Source organism: Zeus faber, assembly GCF_960531495.2.
Source record: "Zeus faber genome assembly, chromosome: 15".
Taxonomy (NCBI): Eukaryota; Metazoa; Chordata; class Actinopteri; order Zeiformes; family Zeidae; genus Zeus; species Zeus faber.
In genome coordinates this window covers 19,434,834-19,456,520 of record NC_137194.1, presented here as the reverse complement: position 1 = coordinate 19,456,520, position 21,687 = coordinate 19,434,834, and the positions used below count along the sequence as shown (strand labels likewise).

Below are 21,687 nucleotides of genomic sequence, written 5' to 3'. Positions count from 1 at the left end.
CACACACACACACACACACACACACCATACACACACACACACACACACACACACACACACACACACACACACACACACACACACACCATACACACACACACATATTGCAAAAACACGACTTTAGTGCTGGTCACGCTAGAACTGTGCACATGCACGGTAGTTGCACGATGTAACCATGAGAATATGAACTTGACATTACTGACTGAACCCAATCGCACAGTTTACAAGTCGCCTCTAGAACCTTCTCCTTCAGTGGAACCAGAGATCAATATCTGCAGAATTCTGCTGATCTGTTCGCAAAAAGGCAAAAAGACAGCCCGCCACTGGTAACAACCCGACACTTTCCAAATCCAAACAGCAGAATAAAGAAAACCCCAACAAAATAAAAACAAAAAAAGGTTGACATCTCAAGGCAAAAGTGGAGCCTGGCAACATGCAATCATGCAGAGACGCGTCTAAAGTGCAGGGTTGTCACACGGCGAGCCTTTGGGTTTGATCTGGTTTGTGTGTGTGTATGTGTGTGTGCGTGTGTGTGTGCGTGTGTGCGTGCGTGCGTGCGTGCGTGCGTGCGTGCGTGCGTGCGTGCGTGCGTGCGTGCGTGCGTGCGTGGTGCGTGCGTGCGTGCGTGCGCTTTCACAGAGTGAGGTTAATACTGCTGGAAGCCCAAAAAGACAGGGAGAGCCGGAGTCAATACTTTTTTGGGTTAGAGCTCCTCAAGGCAAACAAAGAGAAGCTTTGATGTGAAAACATTAACAGGTGGCTGCGGCGCTGTAAAATATTGAGATTATGCAGTGACTTAAGAAGAAAAAAAACAAAAAAAAACAACAACAACAAAAAAAAAACACAACTGCATCTTCCTTGCCAAGAAACAAGAAATATTAAAATAGTTGTTGTTTTTTTCCCCTTTTATTTTTTTAAGGGGTTCGATTTTTGCAAAAACATGTCAAAGACTATGACTAGCGGACAGATCAGATACTGCTCTGAGACATCCTTGTTTGGCCAGACCATAATACACACGCGCTCCACCCCGTCACGTTATCCCGTCTTGCACCATCACCGAGCTTCGCCCGTCACCGTGCAGCCCGCCACACTGTGCTTAAGACGTAGAAGACAGAGGAGTTGCAGACCACCCAAAATGTGCGCATGTTTACGCTGTGTGCAGATGCATGGGAGCCGTGCGTGTGTGTGTGTGTGTGTGCGTGTATGTATGTGTGTGTGTGTGTGTTTCGATGCATGTTTATGATGCGTGCACGTCTGAATGCGCTCAGCCGCTCTGTCCGCTCATTGGGCGACTACATGTTTTCTTTATGGGATATATATTCATTACTCTTACTCGCTCAATCACTCCTTTTTTGTTGTGTGTGTGTGTGTGCATGTATGTGTGTGTGTGTCCTTGCACACATGTCTGGCACAGCGTCCAGAAACTAAATCTTCAGAAGACGGCAACAATTTTGCATGTTTGCATCTGCCTGCTATTTGTGAATGTTAATAATACGCTGCACTAAGAGCGAGAACACTTCCACATGATGGCCGCGAAGCTTCCTCGAGCGCGAGGGATTCCGTGAGAAAATCTCATTGTAAGAACGGACTATTTTAAAGTGCGGCCCCCCCCGATATTGTGAATTCCACTTACGGAGGCTGAGCTTGGATGCCGGAGAGGGAGAGAGAAAATCTCGGCGAGATAAAAGAAGCAAACGTGAGGTAACGCGCGAGAGCGGAGAAGGGCGGTGCCGCCGCACAAAGCCACTGACAGGGCGAAGCTCCTCCGCCGCGTGCACGCTTCCTCCGGAGGTGAAGCAGCATCCAACCAATCAGAAACCTTTCAGGATCATACACAGAGGCTCTACAGATAAAGAGATTCGGTATTTATTAATTCTGTATACAGCTGATGAATAGTTATGTGCAGATTGACTCGTGATCCGGACGCCCCGCGAGTATACCTGCAGTTTGGGTGGGTGAGGGTCAACAATAAACCTTATTTTAATAATAGAATAATTGCGGGTGGGTGGGGGGCAGACGAGATTAAAATAATAGGATTGGAAAATATTTGTTGGTTGGAAATCACATTGTCTGGCGCATAAAAAAAAAAAAAAAGAAAGAATAAAAGCATGAACCCGCTTTTTTTTTTTCTTTCTGGTGGATCCAGGACCTTTATAATCGTCAGTTGCACGTGAACGAATGGCAAATGCCGGTGGGTTCAGGTGATGTCAGAATGCATCACCAGTATGTCTTTCAAGCTTACAGTATTAGTTTGCCACATTAGCAAATAATTGCGCAGGTTTTAGTCTTAAAAACAACAACAAAAAAAAATGAAAGAAAAACAAGGCCACGTTCACCCTGCAAGCCTTGGTGCTCAATTCGGATTTATCGCTCAGAGTCACCGTCCCCAAGTGACCCGCATGCGCAGGAGCAACAAACGACGTCGCGCGCCGCGCACCGCGCGCCGCGCACCGCCATACGGAAGTAAACGCGGCGGGCAGATGCACCGCGGCGGCGCGGGGCCGTGTACCTCGACTCGAGGGTCCAGGATGACATCTTTAAATCCAGACGGTGTTTTTTTTTTCCTGGCCGTTCAATAAGGACATTTAGTCAAATAAAGTACATCCAAAATAAAAACACAATGTGTGCAAATTGGGCTCCGAGGACTCATACACAAGCAACACACACACACACACACACACACACACACACACACACACACACACACACACACACACACACACACACACACACACACACACACACAGTATTTTTAGATCTGGTGCTTCATCGGAAATTATTCATTTTCCCCTAGGGTGACGTAAAAGTCGCGTCAATTCCGTGAAAAGAACAGATCTGAGTCACATATGAGGAAATAAATCGGATTCGGGCCGCTTTTGCCTGCAGTGTGAACGCAGCCTCATTGTTTCAAGATTTGGTCAAATATACATTTATAGAAATGTGTAAAATCTATCAACGAGCACAAAATGATTTGCAGAGCGGGGCAGGATCCTTTAATTCAAACTGGGCGCGCCCACTTAAAATATCATGCAAACTGAAATATAATCACACCGCTTTTCCAGCGGTAGAGAAAAAAACCCACCATTATCCAATAGCGTCAGCTTTTTAAAAGCTTAAAACCGCAAGAAACGTGATTTATGCGTCTCTTTAGGGTCACATTTTGACGGCGGAAAAAACTGTCGCTTCTAGGCCATCATCCATTACTGCAGGATCCTCTGCGAGCCCTTCGGGGGCACATTTGGCAGATTGTTTGTTTTATTGAGGTTTTATTAACTAATAGAGCGTCTGGGAGATGGAGCGTCCCGACACTGACCGCAAAGGAGCTTCCCGCTCCACCTCTGCAGCCCCAGACACTGTGGGGGTGAAACCAGAGAGTTGAAATGGCTGAGCGCTCCCTAATCCTGCACGCTAAATGTAGCTCTGCTCGGTCCTGGGAGTAAGATGTCTAATTTGGCTGTGGTCAGCTTTGCGGCATCTCCTCGGACGAGCTGCGTGCATCGATAATTACAGGCTGGCTGACCGGACCTTGACACGGCCCCCTCTCATCAGCGCCGCGGCGATGATGGAGCCCTGAGAACAACCAGTTTAACCAGCCAAACACCCAAGAGTTTAACCAGCCAAACACCAAAGAGTTTAAATAGCCAAATACACAAGAGTTTAAATAGTCAAACACCCAAGCATTATGGCCAATCACCCAAGAGTTTAACCAGCCAAAAACCCACAGCAGGCCCTCAAACCTAACAGCAACCTGGACCAAACTACCAGGTGAACAGTGAGAGAGTGACTGAGAAAGTGTCCCCATGATGCTCGGTTACACATGGTTACACACTGTGGGGTATTTTTTGTTTCTTTTTTGTTCAATTCAGTTACAATAAATGCATCAACTATAAAAAACACTGTTATTATTGTTTTTGTTGGGGGACGCAGAGTGGTGACGCACAGCGGATCGCGCACGTTAAAACATACGGGATATTTACGGGGACAACAAAAAAAAACAAAAAAAAAAAAACGGGAGGGCAGCGGGAAAGAACGGTGAAATACGGGAGAATCCCCGGGAAAAAACAGGAGGGATGACTAAGCCGTGAGGACGGCGCGGGAGTGCGGGAGCGAAGAGGTTAGTGAGAAGCAGAAGAAGTGAGAACAGAGGAGGTGTTAGCCTTTTGTCCTTGAATGTCACAGGAAAAGAGCCAAGTCTGGGGCGTGAGGGCGCAAAGGCCCATTTACAGTAGCAACCTGTGTAAAGGGGGGAATCGATATTGTACTTAGGAATTGGGTAGTAAGCGAGTAAAGCGAGTGGCCCTATGTTCAGCCAATCAGAAGCCGTACTTTGTTGTCCGGATCAATGTGCCTGAGGCCAGGTGACTCACCTACACAAGTCTTTCCATCGGTGTGCAGGACAAACTTCATGTGGCAGGAGCACCTGGGCCCGTGGTCCGTCTCCTCACATATGTGCTGGCAGCCCCCGTTGCCATAGTTGCAGGTCACTGGCAAAGACCAAACACACACACGCGCACGCACACACACACACACACACACACACACACACACGTTACACACACGTTACACACACGTTACACACACCGCCCCCCGCAGCCACCGCAGTCTAATCTACACGCTTCATGGAGATAATGGGTGTGTGCAGCATAGTCAATTCTGGTGGAATCCCGCTGCGATTCAGCCACAAACCTGCCGTACGTCCAACAGTATGATCACACTTCCTCAAACCAGACGGTACTATGGGGTGTCTGTAGGTGTCACAGAGTTCAATTCAAAGTTCAAGGCCTTTTTGAGACACATTTGAATGGAATTTTAACACCGATTTTTGGACAATCTCTCTCTTATAAAGTATAATATAATACATGTATTATACAAAATAATACTACAATACAATATAAAGTATTGCAGGTAGTTGGTATATATTTGGTACAGGACAGAGGTAAGTATTCTTAGTAGTATTCTTAACCTACCCTAGAAACAGGGTAGGTTAAGAACTATATATGATTCTATTATTACAAGAGTGTCCTTTAGGTCAGATAAGAATGATAAGTAGTGATTTGGTTATGTAATAAATAACGCAAACAAAATACAGAACTTGGGACAGGTAAGTAGGAGTGTTTTCTTGGATTTCTCTCCAGAGGTAAATATGAAGTGAGTTGGTCCAGCTAGAACAGGTAGGTGGAGCAGCGAAGCATGAATGAATGAGGTTCAGCAGTCGGCTTAGAGAAGAACCTTTTAATCTCAAGAAATGGAACCAATTTTGACCGAATGATATGGACACATCCTACAAAATGTTCACGTTAAAACTGAGACCACAACAATCCGTTCAAGTATTCAGAGTATTTAGTTACTTTCAAGGCATAATATTTTTGAAAATGAAATGTAGACATTTTGGAGGGCACCGTGTGTTAAAGTGTGATCCAGCTCCTCTGTATCCTGTGGTTGGAACCTGGTTCATGCAGCGGTCAGTGACGCGGCAAAAAATAAAATAAAATAGGTATTTCATGGACGTGAATAACATAAAAACGGTGTCAGTTGCAGGCAGCTGAGCGTAGGGTGAAGTGTTTGCCGTGTATGTCCGTGTTGACGTGTAGGAGTGTGCATGTGCCTGATGGGGGTGGGGGGGGGGGGGGGGGGTTGACTTAGCGCTCTAAAACCACCTGTGATGACAGAGTGAAACGACTAGGAGTCACGGCTTCCACCGCCATCCTGTCTGCACCCTACCATCCCGCCTTTTGCCCTTTTCCTCGGCTGTCAGGGGGGGAAAAAAAGAGAGAAAAGAAAAAAAAAATCTATAGAATAACACTTCTCCAATCCTTATCCAAACACAGACAAATCCCCCATCAGCCCCGGCCCCGGCTCTGACAGGATGATCTCCGTTGCGCGGCAACAGGAAGTGTGCGCTGTCCATCACAACAGCCGCCGCCCCCCCCCCCCCCCCCCCCCCCCCCCCGCCACCTCCAAAAAACCTTCCCACTTGCCCTCGTAATGTAAATTGTCATGTTTTACTTTTTTTACCTCATTAAAAGAAAAAAAAAATCGAATTTGGTAAGTGCTGACGGCTTTGTAATGTCAAGCAGATACTGCAGATACCAGTTTTGGTGAAAGGCATCTGAGGAATGAGAGCAATCATTTATTATAGGCAGTTTTTCAACACCAACCACACATTTATGAGCATTCCATAAATTCTCTTCTGTGTGTGTGTGTGTGTGTGTGTGTGTGTGAGTGTGTGTGTGTGTGTGTGGGTGTGTGTGTGTGTGCATCACATGTGACTACTTACACTTGCAGTCCTTCATGTTCCGGGTCAGCTGGAAGCCCGGTCTGCACTCACAGGAGATGCCGCCCTTCTGTGACTCGCGGCAAATGTGTGCACAGCCGTGGTTCTTGTCCATGCAGGTGGGGCCGTCCTTGGTGCCTTCGGCCCGAGCTGCGAGAGGAGGGGAAGCCAAAACGAAGGGTCAAGCGCGGCCGAGGCACCGGAAACCCGCCGTGCCCGCTCGAGGGGACGACGGCTCGCTTAACACAGGGGCCTCATTGGCAGCGTCCGCGCGAATACGGACGAATACAAAGGAGCCAGACGTCAAAACATCAGAGGTGGAATACCGACGTGTGAGTTTTGGGCGACACAATCGGACCCGCACGCCCACATAACTGCAACGCCGGCTCCTGGTGACTGACGTGCGCGGTGCCCCTTTGCACAGGCTGAAGCGCTTGTTAGAACACGCCGACTTGTTTCAGGACGTAATAAAAGGAGTCTGCTCCGAGAAAGAATAGAGCCGATACGGTAGACCTGTAATTTTACAAGAAGGGGGGAGAAAAAAGATAAGAGGAACGAAACAAAAACAAACACACGGTACACAGAAAGATTTGGCAAACCCCTTGAATTCACAAGAGGAAGTCTAGAGAAAACAAAATGAGCCCACGCTTCTATACGATTGTGTTGGGTGCAGTGCGCACTTCAGAGCCCCCTTTCCGAAACCCAGGTGATAAATTATTACGGAGAAGGAGGTTCCACGATAAAAAAAAAAAAAAAAATTAAAAAACGATCTGCCTTCAGGGGAGGAGACTTGAGATTTGACCGATTCGATGTGAAACGATGTCACTGTCGCAGACGGAGCGAGAGACCCCGGGCCCTCCGGCTCATTAAAAAGCAAACGCCGCCACCTCTCCCTCTCTCTCATTAAGTGCGCTGTCACACCGGCGCAGCTTTAAAGGTCTCCGTCTTGACTGAGAGGAAGTTTTCACTGCCACAGATTGAGCATTTCTGCATTTCAATAATGTATGAAATCAGAAATGAGTCGGATGAAAATAGATCCCCGGACCACAACAGAGAGAGAAAGAGGAATGTATCCATAATCACTTGTTTAATTATGCAACGCGCCTTTTCCACACACTTTTTATCCAGGGCCGGGGACGATAGAGACATCTCCATAATTCGTCGGCCTCAGAACGTGCAAATATAATATTATTAGTTTGGACGCCTCTGGTTCAGCTCTTCCCCTCGGCTTGGTCTGGTCCCTGCTCAGAGACCAGACCCGCTGGATACAAAAAGCCTTTTCTGGAAGGAAAAACCCTCAGCGCTGAACAAACACCGGCTAAACGCTCCGGCTCGGAGGGAAAGACTCCACGCGACCCCGGCCGTGAATTTGCATTGTCGGAAGAAACCTTTTTTTAGAAGCCGTGCCAGTTCCAATAGCTGTGAAAGTTTTAAGCGTTCAAATTCGACGGTCCCCAGACGTTACTGTACTTCGGGTCTACTGGAGGGCGCGCGAGAGGCACATTAATGAGCAGAATGGCGGATAGAGTTTCCGACTAGACAAACCCAGGGGATTAAAAGACTACCTACGAGGTCATGAATTATGCATTCAAAACTTTTTTTCTTTTTTTTTTTATGAAACCTCTCTCTCCTAATACCACAGGCCCATCCATCAATAACGGGTCGGTCTAAGGCCAGAACACGGGCCTTCACGCCTCCCTAAGGACCACTAAAAGCCGAAGCGCTGATACAATGGCCCTTTTCTCCTCCGCCAGGCCCAGCTGTCACCCACGCTGCAGAATTCCCTGCAAGCGCTTGCCAAGGGCCCACTGGGTTTTTTATCACAGCTGAATGATGGGAAGCAGAGAGAGGGAGCGCGTCCCCTCGCAAGGAGGTAAGACGGGGGAAACTCGGGCGGAGAGCACGCCCAAATCCGCTAACACAATAAAACATAACTCTGAATGTAGAAACGAGTGAAGAAAAAAACGTCACGGGCCACTTTTGAGACCCGGACGACCAACATGGAGTCGAGAGGGAGCCTGTTGAAGTGCGACGAAATGGACCGTCCACAGAGGAGACCCTTACGACCAACTTTGGCAGGAGTCGGCAAAACCTAGCGTGCAGGGGTCAAATAAAGAACTGCTTTACATAAAATATATCACAAGGACAAACTCTGAGAAAAAAAGGAAAGAAAACAAGAATACCAGAGGTGATTTGCGTCTGTTCATTTTCTTCTTGAGTGCCGTTTTTATTTTTTTATTTTCCTTTTAGATTTTATCTTCTTAAAGAATTCACACGTCTGTAATGCCACGCAGTGAACTTTTCTCATAGGGTCATCGAAATGAACATGCAGCATCAAAATGTTGCCTTAAAAAAATCTGATGTATACTATTAAATTGTATAATATTCCAGTTATAATAATAACACAAAAGTTAAACTAGAGGTTGATCCATTGAGTAGTTGCAGGTAGTGTAAGTATACTTATATTATATGAATATATACAAAAGAAATTGAAAAATTAAATCGTATTATTTGTTATTTAAATATTTTATATATTATTTATATCTTTAAATGTGAAAATAAATCATTAGAATCGCGTATATTGTTTGCATTTTTTTTTTTTATTGCTGTCAAGTTTGGGGCGTTCTCTAGTCCATTCGCACTTTACAAAAACACAGACCTGTTACGGCTGGTTATTACTTTTACACTACACGACACCCTGAGCAAATGAAGAGTTAAAACCAGCCTCCTCACCGAACCGGCTGCTTAAACAAAAACCCAATTAGACAGTCCCCTTCTCCACAGGTCTCCGCCACAGCAGACCCCTTTCGGGTCCGGGTTGCGGAGAATCCTACACAATGGAGCCCTAAGTGGTCTCAGGCATGCCAGGGGTTTATGGTCTGCCGTGGTCGTCAAAGGGAGGCCTGATGGTCGGGGGACGAGGTCCAGGGGCCGAGGGCCGGGGGCCTCCCGATGGCTGGACGCTGCAGATGGTGTGACTCGGGTTTGCACTCAAAGTGTGGAACCGCGGCGCTATTAAAGCAGCATTCCTTCCCCTCAGATAATGGGCCATTAAAAGTTTTAACAGAAGGATGAAAATGTCAGAACATGAAAAAAAAAAAAAAAAAAAGAAAACCCTAGTGGGAGAAAGTAGTGGAACCAGATTGGGTTGGACTGAGCTTGGAATACAGACGGCCGGGATGGCAAGCGGGTCCAGACCAAACAACTAGGAGTCAGAGTGAACCCTCCATCAGAATCCCTTTAATCGGCCAAATACATTTTCTGATAAGAGCCGTTTGTTGTGGTAAAGGTTGGTGTATTGCTGTAAAAAATAGCCAGATATCCAAATAAACAAAAACAAATAAAAAAACTCAAATAGCCAAATATACAAAAATATACAAAATATACAAAAAGCGATTCTGGATATGTAGGATGAATAAATATGCATACAACAATATAGGCTTGGACTAAATTAATTTAAGTTTACAATGTTGTTGTTACACTATGTATAATTTAAATATAACATATATAATAATATAATACAATATATAATATGTGTTATTGATTGCTCTAGCAGAGGTCCTGTAGAGGCTGCTAATTTCCCTAACTCCCCTTTTAAGAGAAAAACAATTATGTCATAAACAATGGAGGAAAAAAAGAGCTATAGGGATTCTGGAAGGATAGATGTCACTCCCCAAATATTTCATGTAGGGACTGTTATTATGATGCATCAGACCAAAAAATTCCATCAAAGCGAGCGGCGTGCTGATCCGTATGCGCAGCGTTCCACGACAAGCCGAGCATAGTTTCCTAATGAACCCGACAATTGCAAACTTCAAGCGTTGCACACACACAAAACAGACCAGGACCGATATGCTTATAGGGGATTTTGACGCTCTTTCAAGCCTTTATCTCACTGTGGAAGTGTTATATAATATAAAGATAGATTACATGAAGAAACGTATGGACTTTTTAAATACATTTTAACTATACAATATATTTTGGAATGGCAGAAATATTTACACACGTGTGCCATCATGCAAAGGTGCATTTGCACAACAAAGATAGTATAGAGTGTATGTGTGTGTGTGTGTGTGTCCGTGCGTGCGTGCGTGTGTGTACGGCTGCTGATGGACACACAATGCATCGAGGTCACGAAAAAGACTCCAAGGACCCGGGCCTTATCGTACCGGCCCCACAGAGAAGGGTTCCAGGCTTCCAGAGCATACCTCCAAAAAAGGATGTTATTTTTCATCACAAAAAAAATATGTGCACATCCAGATCTTTATTGAACAACTTGATGGTTTGACACTTGGATAAATAGTTGAATTGTCCTAGATCCCCAGGTTAGATTCTTCTTACTGGTTCTCAGTCCCTCAAGGACCCTTTGCTGTCGACCTCCGTGTCTGGGAAATATCAGGCCAGTTTCAGCATGTTCTTTAAAAAGCACTTTTTAAAACTCTCTTTTACAAAAAAATGGATAAAAGAAAATCACTGAAATCTCATTTGTATTGTTTTTACTGTGGTTTTTATCTTTTTATGCATTTCATCTTTTTTCTGGTTTTCTCCTTATTTTTTGGGTTTGATTCTGGTCTTAATTCCTCTTTTCATGCGATGTAATATTGTTTTCATTATGATTTAATTGTTTATCTATGTCAAGCACATTTTAACCTAGTTTGAAACAGCATTATATAAAAAGTTATTATTATTTTTATTATTATCATCATTATTTTTATTATCATTATTATTATTATTATTATGATTATTATAACAAGCAAAAATCTCAACTATAATAATCTACAATTAACTCAGTTTGCTGCTTTGGTTTAAAGTCTAGACAGTGGGGAAAAAAGAGAAATAAGGACATAAAGCGGGGGGAGAGAGAGAGAGAGAGCGACAGAGGATGGAAAGTAGAGATGGGGTCCCTGCTTTTAACATGCTGCACTAATATAAGAGACTTCATAGGTAGTCATGGGAGCGCAGGATATTCCATTTGCTCCATATCCCTGGAATGGAGGGAAAAAAAAAGCCTAGTTACACGGTTGGTCTGCAGAGCAATGGAGCAGTAACCTCTGCACTTGTAAAAACAGTTCTGTATCCAGCCGTCAGTCCTGCTGAGAGCCTTCCAGAGCACCATGGAGCAACCACAGAGACGCCGCACAGCAGGGAAAGCACACAGCAGCGACAGGGCAACACCGCGCAATTAACCACGCCGTTTCATAAGACACACACATGTACAGTACCAGTCAAATGTCTGGACACACCAACTCATCCAGGGCTTTTTCCTTACTTTTGCTGTTTTCTACATGGTAGAATTATGAAGACAAAACAAGACAAAACTATTAAAAAAATGCGTGTGGAATTATCCCTTTATAGTTTAAATTCTTGAAAATGACCACCCTTTGCCTTGATGACAGCTTTGCACCCCTCTTGGCGTTCTCTCAAGCAGCTTCATGGGGGTGGTCACCTGGAATGCTTTTCCAACAGTCTTGAAGGAGTTCCTACACATGCTGAGCCCTTGTAGGCAGCTTCCCCTTCACTCTGCGGCACAACTCATCCCAAGCCAAACCCAGTTGGGTATAGATCGGGGCAATGGCGGAGGCCCGGTCACCTGACGTAGCACTCCATCCCTCTCTTGGTCAAATGGCCCTTTCACCCTTGTGTTTTGGGTCAAACACGAATGATGGTCCCACCAAGCACAAATCGCATGAAATGGCGTACCACCGCAGAGTGTGCTGGTAGCCATGCTGATTAAGCGTGCCTTGAATTCTAAATAAATCGCTGACGGTGTCACCGGCAACGCACCACTCACACCGTCACACCTCCTCCTCCTCCATGCTTCGTGGTGGGAACCACACATGCACAGATCATCTGTTCACCTTCTCTGCGTCTCGTAAAGAACCAAAGATCTCAAATCTGGACTAAAGGATAGAACGTCCTGGCCCGAGCACGTCTCTTCTTCTTACCGCTCTCCTTCAGTAACGTATCTGAGGTGCAGTTAAGGGAGATTTCTGAGGCTGGCAACTAACAAACTCTGGGTCTTCCTTTCCTCCGGCGGTCCTCATGAGAGTCCGTTTCATCGAAGCGCTTTTCCCGGCATCGTTCACCGGCTCATAAATTCCATTGTCCGGCAGTTTAATTTTTTTAGATTTAAAAGGCCGAACAGCAAAAACACTGTAAGGCATCTGTTTGTTTCAAACAGGATTCAGAATGTTGCGATAAGGAGGCAAAACCAAACTGAAAGTATGAATATGGTGCCACAATTTCTTGTGGATTTGATTACCCTGAAAAGTTCCTTACGCCGTGCCAGTCGCTGCTGGCTAACGCACAGATTTGACGTCCTGAGCTCAAAATGCCATGGTCTGCGTCCAAATGTCACCGGGGAATGTGTCTCCAAAACAGGCCTCAAGGGATATTACATTTAATAAAATGTATTTATTATCGATGGCCTATGTGTGTGTGTGTGTGTGTGTGTGTCATGTAGGGATTCCAATGTCTGTGACAGAGAGAGACAAGGAAAAGAGGAAATAATGTGGGGGGAGAGAAAGAGAGAGACAGAGACCGAGAGAGAGACAGAAGCTAACTAAAGATGTTTTAAAGCAGCACTATGTAACGTTTGGTATTTGCGACCCTACAGTTTCTGAGTGCAATTTAACTTTTACATCACCGTCGTAAAACTCGGCCCTGTGTCGGAAAATAATTTATCGGTCACGTTGCGATAACAGTCTATGTTAGAAACGCAAATATAATGCACACCTAGGTTACAGCGCCCCTTGCACGCACCTCCCCGGGGGAGCCGCGGCGGGGCAGCCCCCTGCTACCGGTGTAGGTACCAGATGTGCTCGGCCTGGCAGATCGGCTCGCACGCTTGAGGCAGAGGGCGAAACAAACCCCGCGGCGCAAATGAAAGTGAGGGCTGGCGCGTGCCGGCTGAAGGTGCGGGTACCAGGCACCTCATAAATTTTACCAGGCCAAAAAAACAGTAATTACTGGAGCCAAACATCAAGGGAGAGACGTAAAGCGTAACGCACTTTTCCCGCGATTTCCTAGCCAGACACAGAAGTTACATAGTGCAAGAACAGGTGTTCGGCGGGGTGGGGGTTGGGAATGAAAGCGATGCCATTCTCCATACTACAAGTCAATGCACCATCAAAACCATTCTGAAGCTGTTATTTTAAGGTAAAAAAAAAAGTGGCATAGTGTTGCTTTAAAAATCACAGTCAATGAGTCATATACCTGTAGAACAAATGAATGAACAGACTGTCGTACTGATACTCACATATAAGTATTATTTCCATTATAGCCAAGCTATTTTTGGGATTTGGGACGGGATGAAATGTCGTCATTCTCACGACAGTTGTATATGTATAACCCCTGACCCATTACATACAGGAATACCATAATTATTTTCTTGACCTTGTTTCGAACTTTTTACATGTTCAACTTGAAATAATACAACGGAAAGTGGATTACTGGCACAAAAGTTACTTAGAAACTCAATGGTGCTCACCACACTGAAGCTTATTCCCCTATTGGATTCATTTCCCTAATCGTACACACTAAATATTTTAGACGTGATGGGGGTGGGGGTCTAATAGGAGACAGGCCAGCGGCCGCCTCGTCATTAGCTCAACGGCTGGCGGACCCCACCGCCTAATTGGCGGGGAGCTCTCCGCTAACAAGGGCCTCGGACCAGCGGGGGGACGAACTGGAACTGGAAGTGGCCACCGCTCTCCGCTGTCCCCGGCACCGCTGAAACAGCACCGACCCGGTGAACACCTGACCCATTAATGGAAGAAATGGGAAGCTGATGTCTTTTTAATGAGAGCGATAAAAAAAAAAAAAAGAACGAGAGTTAACGGTGCCCGAGGCTTTGAGACTTGGCAAGTCTGCGTCCGTAAGCACAGAGTTGCCCAAAAGCAGGCGGGGCGGCTTGGCCGAGACAACCGGTGCGTGATTATATCCCGTGTATTCGCTGCACAAGGACTCACAGACACCTCCAGGTAATCTTTCAACAAGCCGCAGCGATAATAGGCCGGGTTTCGCGTCCCATGTCTGCCCACAGCCACATCCTCCCCCACTTCCACTCCGCTGGAATAACAGTCGTAATAAAAAAGAACTAACAAGTCATTCCAACGGCAACATTTTGGTCGGCTATTTGTTGAGTGAAGTCAGGTTCGGAGATTAATACAAGTCTTAATCTCTCTGTGGAAATGGCATCTCATCTGGAAACAATAAGCAGAATTGACTTGAGAAAGAAAGAAAGAAAAAAAAAAAAAAAAAAAACAGTTTCTGGGGGCCCTGAAAGAAAGAGTGTGTGTGAGACAGAGCACTGACGGGGGGGACAGGGAGCTCGGAGATTAGAGCCGCGTTCACCGCGCACTTCCAACGGCACCGATACGTAGGTAGAAACACATGGTCCGCTCCGACCGCGCGGCACGCAAACACCGACAGTTCATTAAGGCCAAAAACAACTTCAAAGCCTCCGGACTAAAATTAAAAAGTAGGCTGGGGAATATCACATGAGCGGCACACCTCGTGACGGAGGGCCCAGACACAAGAAACAGACACTTTGGTTCGGTTTTTGGACGGGATTCTGCTCAAAGCCCAAAATGTCCAAGAGGAAAGTGCCATTCCAACGCAGTGATCCTTTATCATACCAAGGAGCCTCCCATTGGAAACGAATTAGGCCACAGACTCCATTCGATAAGGTTTCGTCTCTGGGACCCCAATTTGACAAGATTTTTATCGTTTGGTGTGATTTAGTCCGAACATCCGTACCTGTCTGTACTGTACTGTACTGTCTGGAGATTTAGGGAGAGTGAAATGACAAGATCAAACCAGTCTTTAGGCGCTTCTGGGGACACCTCGAGGGGAACTCGGAACCGGGTAGGTCCCCCGAGAACGAGGTATCTTCAAGGGCCTTGTTTTTTTTTCTGGCTGCATCAGCACCGGCAGGTTTAGGGTTTCAGCACCAGTTCCGTGATTCCGCGTTGTATTTACGCCGTAACGTTCACCGATTTCACCGTATCAGCCCGCCAAAATCAGTTTCTGAGCAAATCTGAGGTGATAAATAAGCAATCCAGTGGCTGGATAATCCCTCGTATTAGATCTGCAAGTCCTCTTTGAAATGTTTGTTTTGACTTTTGTCACCGCACGACGATTTATTTGTTTCATTTAATGAACATCGGAGAATAAACTAAATGAAATAAATACATCTACAATAAAAATACGATTTTTATTGTTTTTTTGTTTTTTTTGTTTTTTTGTTTTTTTTATTACTGCCGCGTGTACGCAGGCTCTGGTCCCCGCCCAGAGCCATGCGACTCGACTGGGAGGACTCGGTCCTCAGCCCGAGGGACCAGCGAGGGACCGTGCGCTTGAGGTGATTGGTGACTGGCACTCACGTCACTCAAGGTTCCTCTTGTGCTGGTTCAAGATTCGAGATTCAAGAGGTTTATTCGTCACATACATATACATACATGGTTAGTCCTGGTCCTAGTACCGGAGTAGGAGCTAAAAAAAAAAGTCCCTCAAAGCGGTGTTCTAAGAACTACGATTGTCCTAGTTCCTGCAGTGCAGACACAAAAAAAAGGGACGCTTCCTCCAAAAAGTTCTTTGAACGATGAAAAGGTTCCTGCGGGGCGAGAACTCCTAGCGTACATTCTTCAATGGTGAAGATTAACTACGAATCATTTGGCTGGTTGGGACCCGCTGGAACCTCTAAAACGTCCTCCTGGGGCTTCCCGGCTTGGGCTGTGAATTAAAACAGCCCTTTACGGTAGTGGGTGACCCGCAACCCAGCCTTTGGATTTGGACCCACCGGTATAAGATTTTCTAATATTAATTGAACTGAAATGTATAAGGCAAGCTGCAGACACCTGGGTGATTATTTTGAAGGAATATATTTTGTAACAGTGATCTGAAGTGTTGGCCTTCACTGATAGGGCACATTTAAAACGAGGCTTGAGCTCAGATCGCCTCAACGGAGGCAGAGAGTCCCAAAGATCTCCACCCACATGCTAGAATGCCTATCTGCTGAGTGCTGAGAATGGATCATTCCTGGAGGAAATCATCAAATCATCGAGAAACGTTTCTGTGCCAAAGAAGACAGCCATTTAAGAAACGGTGTCTTGATAGTAGCCACATACGGGGCGATATCAGAACAGTTTAATGAGGTCGACCGACTGAGAGGATGGTCTCCAAAGACGTGTTCATGTGAAGTGGTGTTATAATAAAAGCAGATGCAGGTGGGTGTAGCTTAGTGGAGCAAAGCCGGTATCAAAGTGGGAGGACTCCATTTTAGCCCAATCGTTGTGAGTTCTAAAACCCAAATGCTGTTGAAATAACAGCAGAGCACGCGTTATATGGCTGACTTCCCCTAAAAAGCCTTCCTGGTGTTATTCATGTACCTGTGCCCTTCTCGCATGTGCACCGGCGCCCCCCGGGAGCAGCTGGGCCGCGGACCTTCCGTCGTCTCCGTCCCGCAGGAGTGCTCCACAAACAAGAGGTGCGTCCACATCGGAGCACTCTCATACCGCCGCCACCCACCCAACACCAGATTGCTTCAATTTCAAAGGAAATCACATCCTTGTTTGTCCTCAAACTTTCTTTTACCTTCCTCTTTGTTTCTCAGCACGGCTTTGATTCATAAATGGTTACACCGGCATCCGCCAGTCAGCAAACACGCTGCATCAAGATGTCTGCTGCGCCCACGCTCCTCTGCAGGTTCCCTCTTGTCCCGTAATCTCAGATGTGCGTGCGTGCGTGCGTGCGTGTGTCTGTGTGTGATGCGTCTAACCTTTAGGCCTCTGGATGCAGGTGTGCTGGTTGTCGCTGAGGAAGAATCCCTCTCTGCAGCGGCACTCGTAGCTGCCCATCATGTTGACGCAGATCTGCTGACATCCACCGTTGCCCTCCGAGCACTCATCCACATCTGCAATTTAAGAAACAAGCACAACAGAGTAAGTTCATTGGGAGTCGCCGTTTCGCGTTAGGTTGGGGGGGGGGGGGGTGTTATATTTAATGTTTTTGTCATTACCAATTTTTTTTTCAATGTTGTAGGTTCAGCATTGTAGTTTTATTTCATCCGTTATTGTAACTGACCACATTTTTACCGGTTTATAGATGCGATAGATGACGGCAAAACCCACCCGCAAGTCAATACAGGAAATGAGAAATGGGGGAAAGGTCTTGGGATGAGAGGGAAAGACGAGACGGAGAGGGAGGGGAGATGTCTGAACATGAAAAAAGGCCGATGGAGCGACGTCTAAAAACGTGACGTCTGCCGCAGCGATGATCCGACATGGCAGTGCTACGACCCCCACCCCACCCCACCCCGCCCCACCGCTCCTCTTAAGCCCCGGAAAAATGCACACGCAGCATAATCCGCCGGTGAAATGGAGAAACCCGATCCAGCCCGGGCCAGAGTACCTGCTGATGACGAGTGTCAGGCCACGGACGGGAGGAATGCGGGGGAGAGGGATGGAGGAGGAGGTGGGAGAGAGGGAGGGAGGGAGAGAGGGAGGGAGGGAGGGAAAGTGTTGGCGGAATGAGAGGAGACGTGAGAGATGGAGGAAAAAGAAACGCAACACTGGCACTTCTCATCCCAAGTGCCGAAAAAGACTGCGGCAGCCGACAGCGTGCGTTGACCTCATGATCAGTTTGTCACGATCATGACATTTCAGTTGATGACTATTAAGTCATACAAATAATTCGGATTCACAATTGAAATCCTCTATATTGTTCATTTCTATCAACATAGTATAAGCCTATAACAGTGTGATAAAACACATCCACCTCATGAGGAAGAGCTGCTTATTGACGTGTGTGTGTGTGTGTGTGTGTGTGTGTGTGTGTGTGTGTGTGTGTGAACACAAAAAATTTGGGTAAACCATTCTGACTCAGCGTCGTATTCATTGCAACATCTTCTCAAATTGGCTTAAAATGAGCCTCACATTTGGACGGGAACATCCATTTATAAAAGTGATCGCGATCGGCTCAAATAATTAAATCGGGCGATCATGTCATAACTGTGATGACTCCACCCACATCTGTTTTATTCTAATGTCAAAAAAAAACAAAAAAACCTGCATTCTTGAGTGACTCAACATCTATTGTTCTTGAAATAATTTATTAATCTTCCAAAGTGGAGGGTTTCTCACAAAGAGTTCAAGACTGAGCAGATGCTCCCATGCGTGTGTGTGTGTGTGTGTGTGTGTGCGCGTGTGTCCGTGCGTGTGTGTGTGTGTTGTGGCCTGTGCGTGACAACGCCGAGCCTCTGGAGGTGACGCCGCGTCCCCTCCGTCCCCACGAGGCCGTCCTCCTCTCCATCCTTCACTCGGTTCTGCTCTGGAACTCTATCCATCCTCCTCCTCAACGCACCAGTAATCTGCTGTGTACACAAGCCCTTCTTTTTTTTAATAAACCGTCATGCGAAACTAATTTACTGTCTATTTGTCCAGAGCGAGAAGGCCTCTAGATTAAGTTTCCTTTCTGGGGAATTCTCATCCCGGCCAAGTTAGAAATTAAACTTTTTTTTTTTTTTTTTTGCCTAAAATGGAGGGGAATGGGGGTAAACATACATGTCCTACTATACAGCGTCACACCTGCCCAGGGCAGCGGCACGGGACCTGCAAGGTTCACGCCAAACCCCCCTGCTTCTTGAACCGCGTGCGCCCGGTCGCTTTTTTTTGGCTGAGCGGAGTGCTCCAAACATTTTGAAAAGGGCGCGGCTTTTTCCTTGGCGGATCACGCGGCGTCCGCCGACAAAGATCGGGACGCATAAAATGGGCCTCCTTAAAAAAGTCACTTTACGAAACACAAAGCCCTGAGTGTGAACAGGAATACGCTCCCGACCTCTGGCGTCTGGCGCTCGCTGATTGAAGAACTATTTTGCCGTGTACTTTCTGTCCATTTGTGTGCTCTGCGGCCAGGTTTAGAAGTGCCACATCCATTAAAAACTCTGTAAAAAAAAGCTAGCTTCAGATTTGACGGTTAGAATGGGACAAGGGCAATTTGGAATACGGGCCGGATTGGACAGCTTTGCATTTCAACATGTGGCTTATTGATTTTAATCTAATCTCTCTCAGTTGTTCGTCATGAAAGAGGCGGCGGTTTAAAAAAAACCCCAAAAAGAGACGTTACAGCTGCAGCTTTGCAGATAAACTGTTTGAAGAACCAATAAAAGCCAAAACTTCACCACAGGGTCCGACACTCAGATAGAGGGAGTGACAGAGACGGACAGAGAGGGAAAAAAAAAAAGATGAACGGGAAGACCGACAGACACACACTAACCCACGAACGCACACACACACACACACACACACACACACACACACACACACACACACACACACACACACACGCACACACACACACCCTTACAACCCCAAAACCCAAATACATAGAGGTTACACATACACCAAAGTCCTCAAAGCACATGCACAAATGCCCAGGAGACATGCAGCTAACCTCAGAGGGCATGGGGGATATTCTTTCTCCAAACCACAGGCGCATCAATGAAAGTTTCATTTCCTGATTCCTTCATCCCTCCAAATGAGGCGTTGCCTGTCAGTAGATCTCTCCTGTTTAAATAGCTCCCATAATTGCCTGTGTTGTGTGCTGGGCAAGGCTGGCGTCCAAAGCAAATATTTCCAAACGGAAAGGGGTTCTGGCACCGCTCGTAGAAGTGCTCATGTTATTTGGATTTTTTTTTTTTTTTCACCCAAAAAAAAAAAAAAAAAAAAAAAAGAATCTTAATCAAGTTAAAGAGCTGCCTCAGTTCTGAAAAATGAGACGTGTCTCATGGCTCTATCTTTACTCCGCTTGAGCAGAATAAGGGGGAAAAGCAAGGTTCAAACGGAGAGAGATTAAGAGATTGGTTGTGTTTGCGGAGGCCATGTCCGCTGGTTTCCCAGATAGCCTTGGCTGTATATATAACATTTGGCCTTGCGTGGAGCTCCGGAGCCGTGTAAACACGGCGGTTGAGTTACAGAAACTCTTAAACCCTTATTTTGGAGAAACACTCAAGCCTTTCGCTGTCCTTTTTAATCTTTTTTCAGAGGTTCAGTGACTCCCGGGGCATTTACTGCTGACCCGGAGTTTCTCTCTCTCTTTTTTTCACTTTAAGGGGGTAAAGAGAGAGAAAACAAAAATAAATAAATAAATAAAAAGTCCCTCCAACTGTCCGCGGGTCCCTCCATCCCAGCGCCGGCTCCACGGTCCAGACAGCTCCGGAGACAAAGAGGTGAGGGGAAAAAAGACTTGGGGCCCGGGTTTCGCTTCTCGTTTAACCGGAGTTCAGAAGTCACGGGCACTTTAATAAGGGTTAATCAGAGACAGGCAGGGGGATGGGCAGGGAGACAGGCAGGGAGACAGGTAGAGGGAGGGGCAGGGGGACGGGCAGGGGGACGGGCAGGGGGACAGGCAGGGGGACAGGCAGCGAAAACGGGCGGGAAGTTGGAGCCCCGCCGCTTTATTAGGTGAACGGACACTGGAGGAGCCGGACTGACCATCAGGAGAAGCAAGGCACACGGCACATGCACGGCGACGGCCTACCACCATCCCAAATTAAATGATATCCCTCATTTTTTTTTTTTTGTGAACAGGATTACAGGGATTTCCTCTCTCCTCTCCGTCGCTTCCGGAGCTCAGCGACACAGCGTCTCCTTACGTCCACGTCAGTTGCATAAAACCATATTTACTTATTTCACGAGTCAACACACACTTATAACTCTCGAATCAAAGAGGTGTTCTTTTTTCTACACAGTGGTCGAAAGGTTATTCAGAACTAAATTTCCTAGTACTATAATTATATCAATCCGTTTCACTGCACTTTATATTTAATCCACATCGGCTGTATAAAAACCTCTGTTTGACATTTCATCCTCCATTCAGCACTGGGGGTTAATTTTTTTGCTTTTATATAAACACAACAAATACAGCTCTGATTGTATTCAGGCCTTTTAGACTTAACACCCGTCTCCCAGGTAACCATTTTGGTAAATAAGCACAGACTTGGCCTCTAATTCTAATCTCTTGCCGAGTTCTTTCCTAAATGAAAAATAAAAAAATAAAAGAACTATGAGCAACGGTCATACTAAATGGTATTTCTCTGTTCCTCTCAAACAAGTCTGGAAGTATTTTAAAAACAAACCAGCGGTACAAGTGTTTGGGCGGACAGCCTTGTGCCAAGGAGACGAGAGGCTCCCAGTCCGCTGGGCGCTCACATCCCAAAGCCCAATCTCAAGCTTGACTTTCTACCAAAGCCCTGCCAGTGGGCTCAGCTGGAATTGTTCATTTCATGGTGCATGAGACCGAACAATTCTGAGGCGGGAAAGGGTTGATATACTCTGGAGGATGGGGGGCGGGGGGCGGCAGCGGCGGCTAAAGCACCAATCTCAGATCTGCCGCACAACTCATCACTCCCAGCT

The 21,687-nt window shown here is 46.3% G+C and overlaps 1 protein-coding gene across 1 annotated transcript in view; it reads right to left on the bottom strand.

The window, feature by feature from the left end:
- The window catches only part of LOC307241364 (signal peptide, CUB and EGF-like domain-containing protein 3), a gene marked incomplete at both ends in the record, with an annotated part of 66,079 nt that overhangs the window by 16,970 nt on the left and 27,422 nt on the right, over positions 1 to 21,687 (bottom strand). The window contains 3 exons of the mRNA XM_080015420.1: positions 4,368 to 4,484; positions 6,278 to 6,424; positions 17,055 to 17,189. Of these exons, the coding sequence (XP_079871546.1) occupies positions 4,368 to 4,484; positions 6,278 to 6,424; positions 17,055 to 17,189 (399 nt within the window). The remainder of the gene's footprint in view (positions 1 to 4,367; positions 4,485 to 6,277; positions 6,425 to 17,054; positions 17,190 to 21,687) is intronic.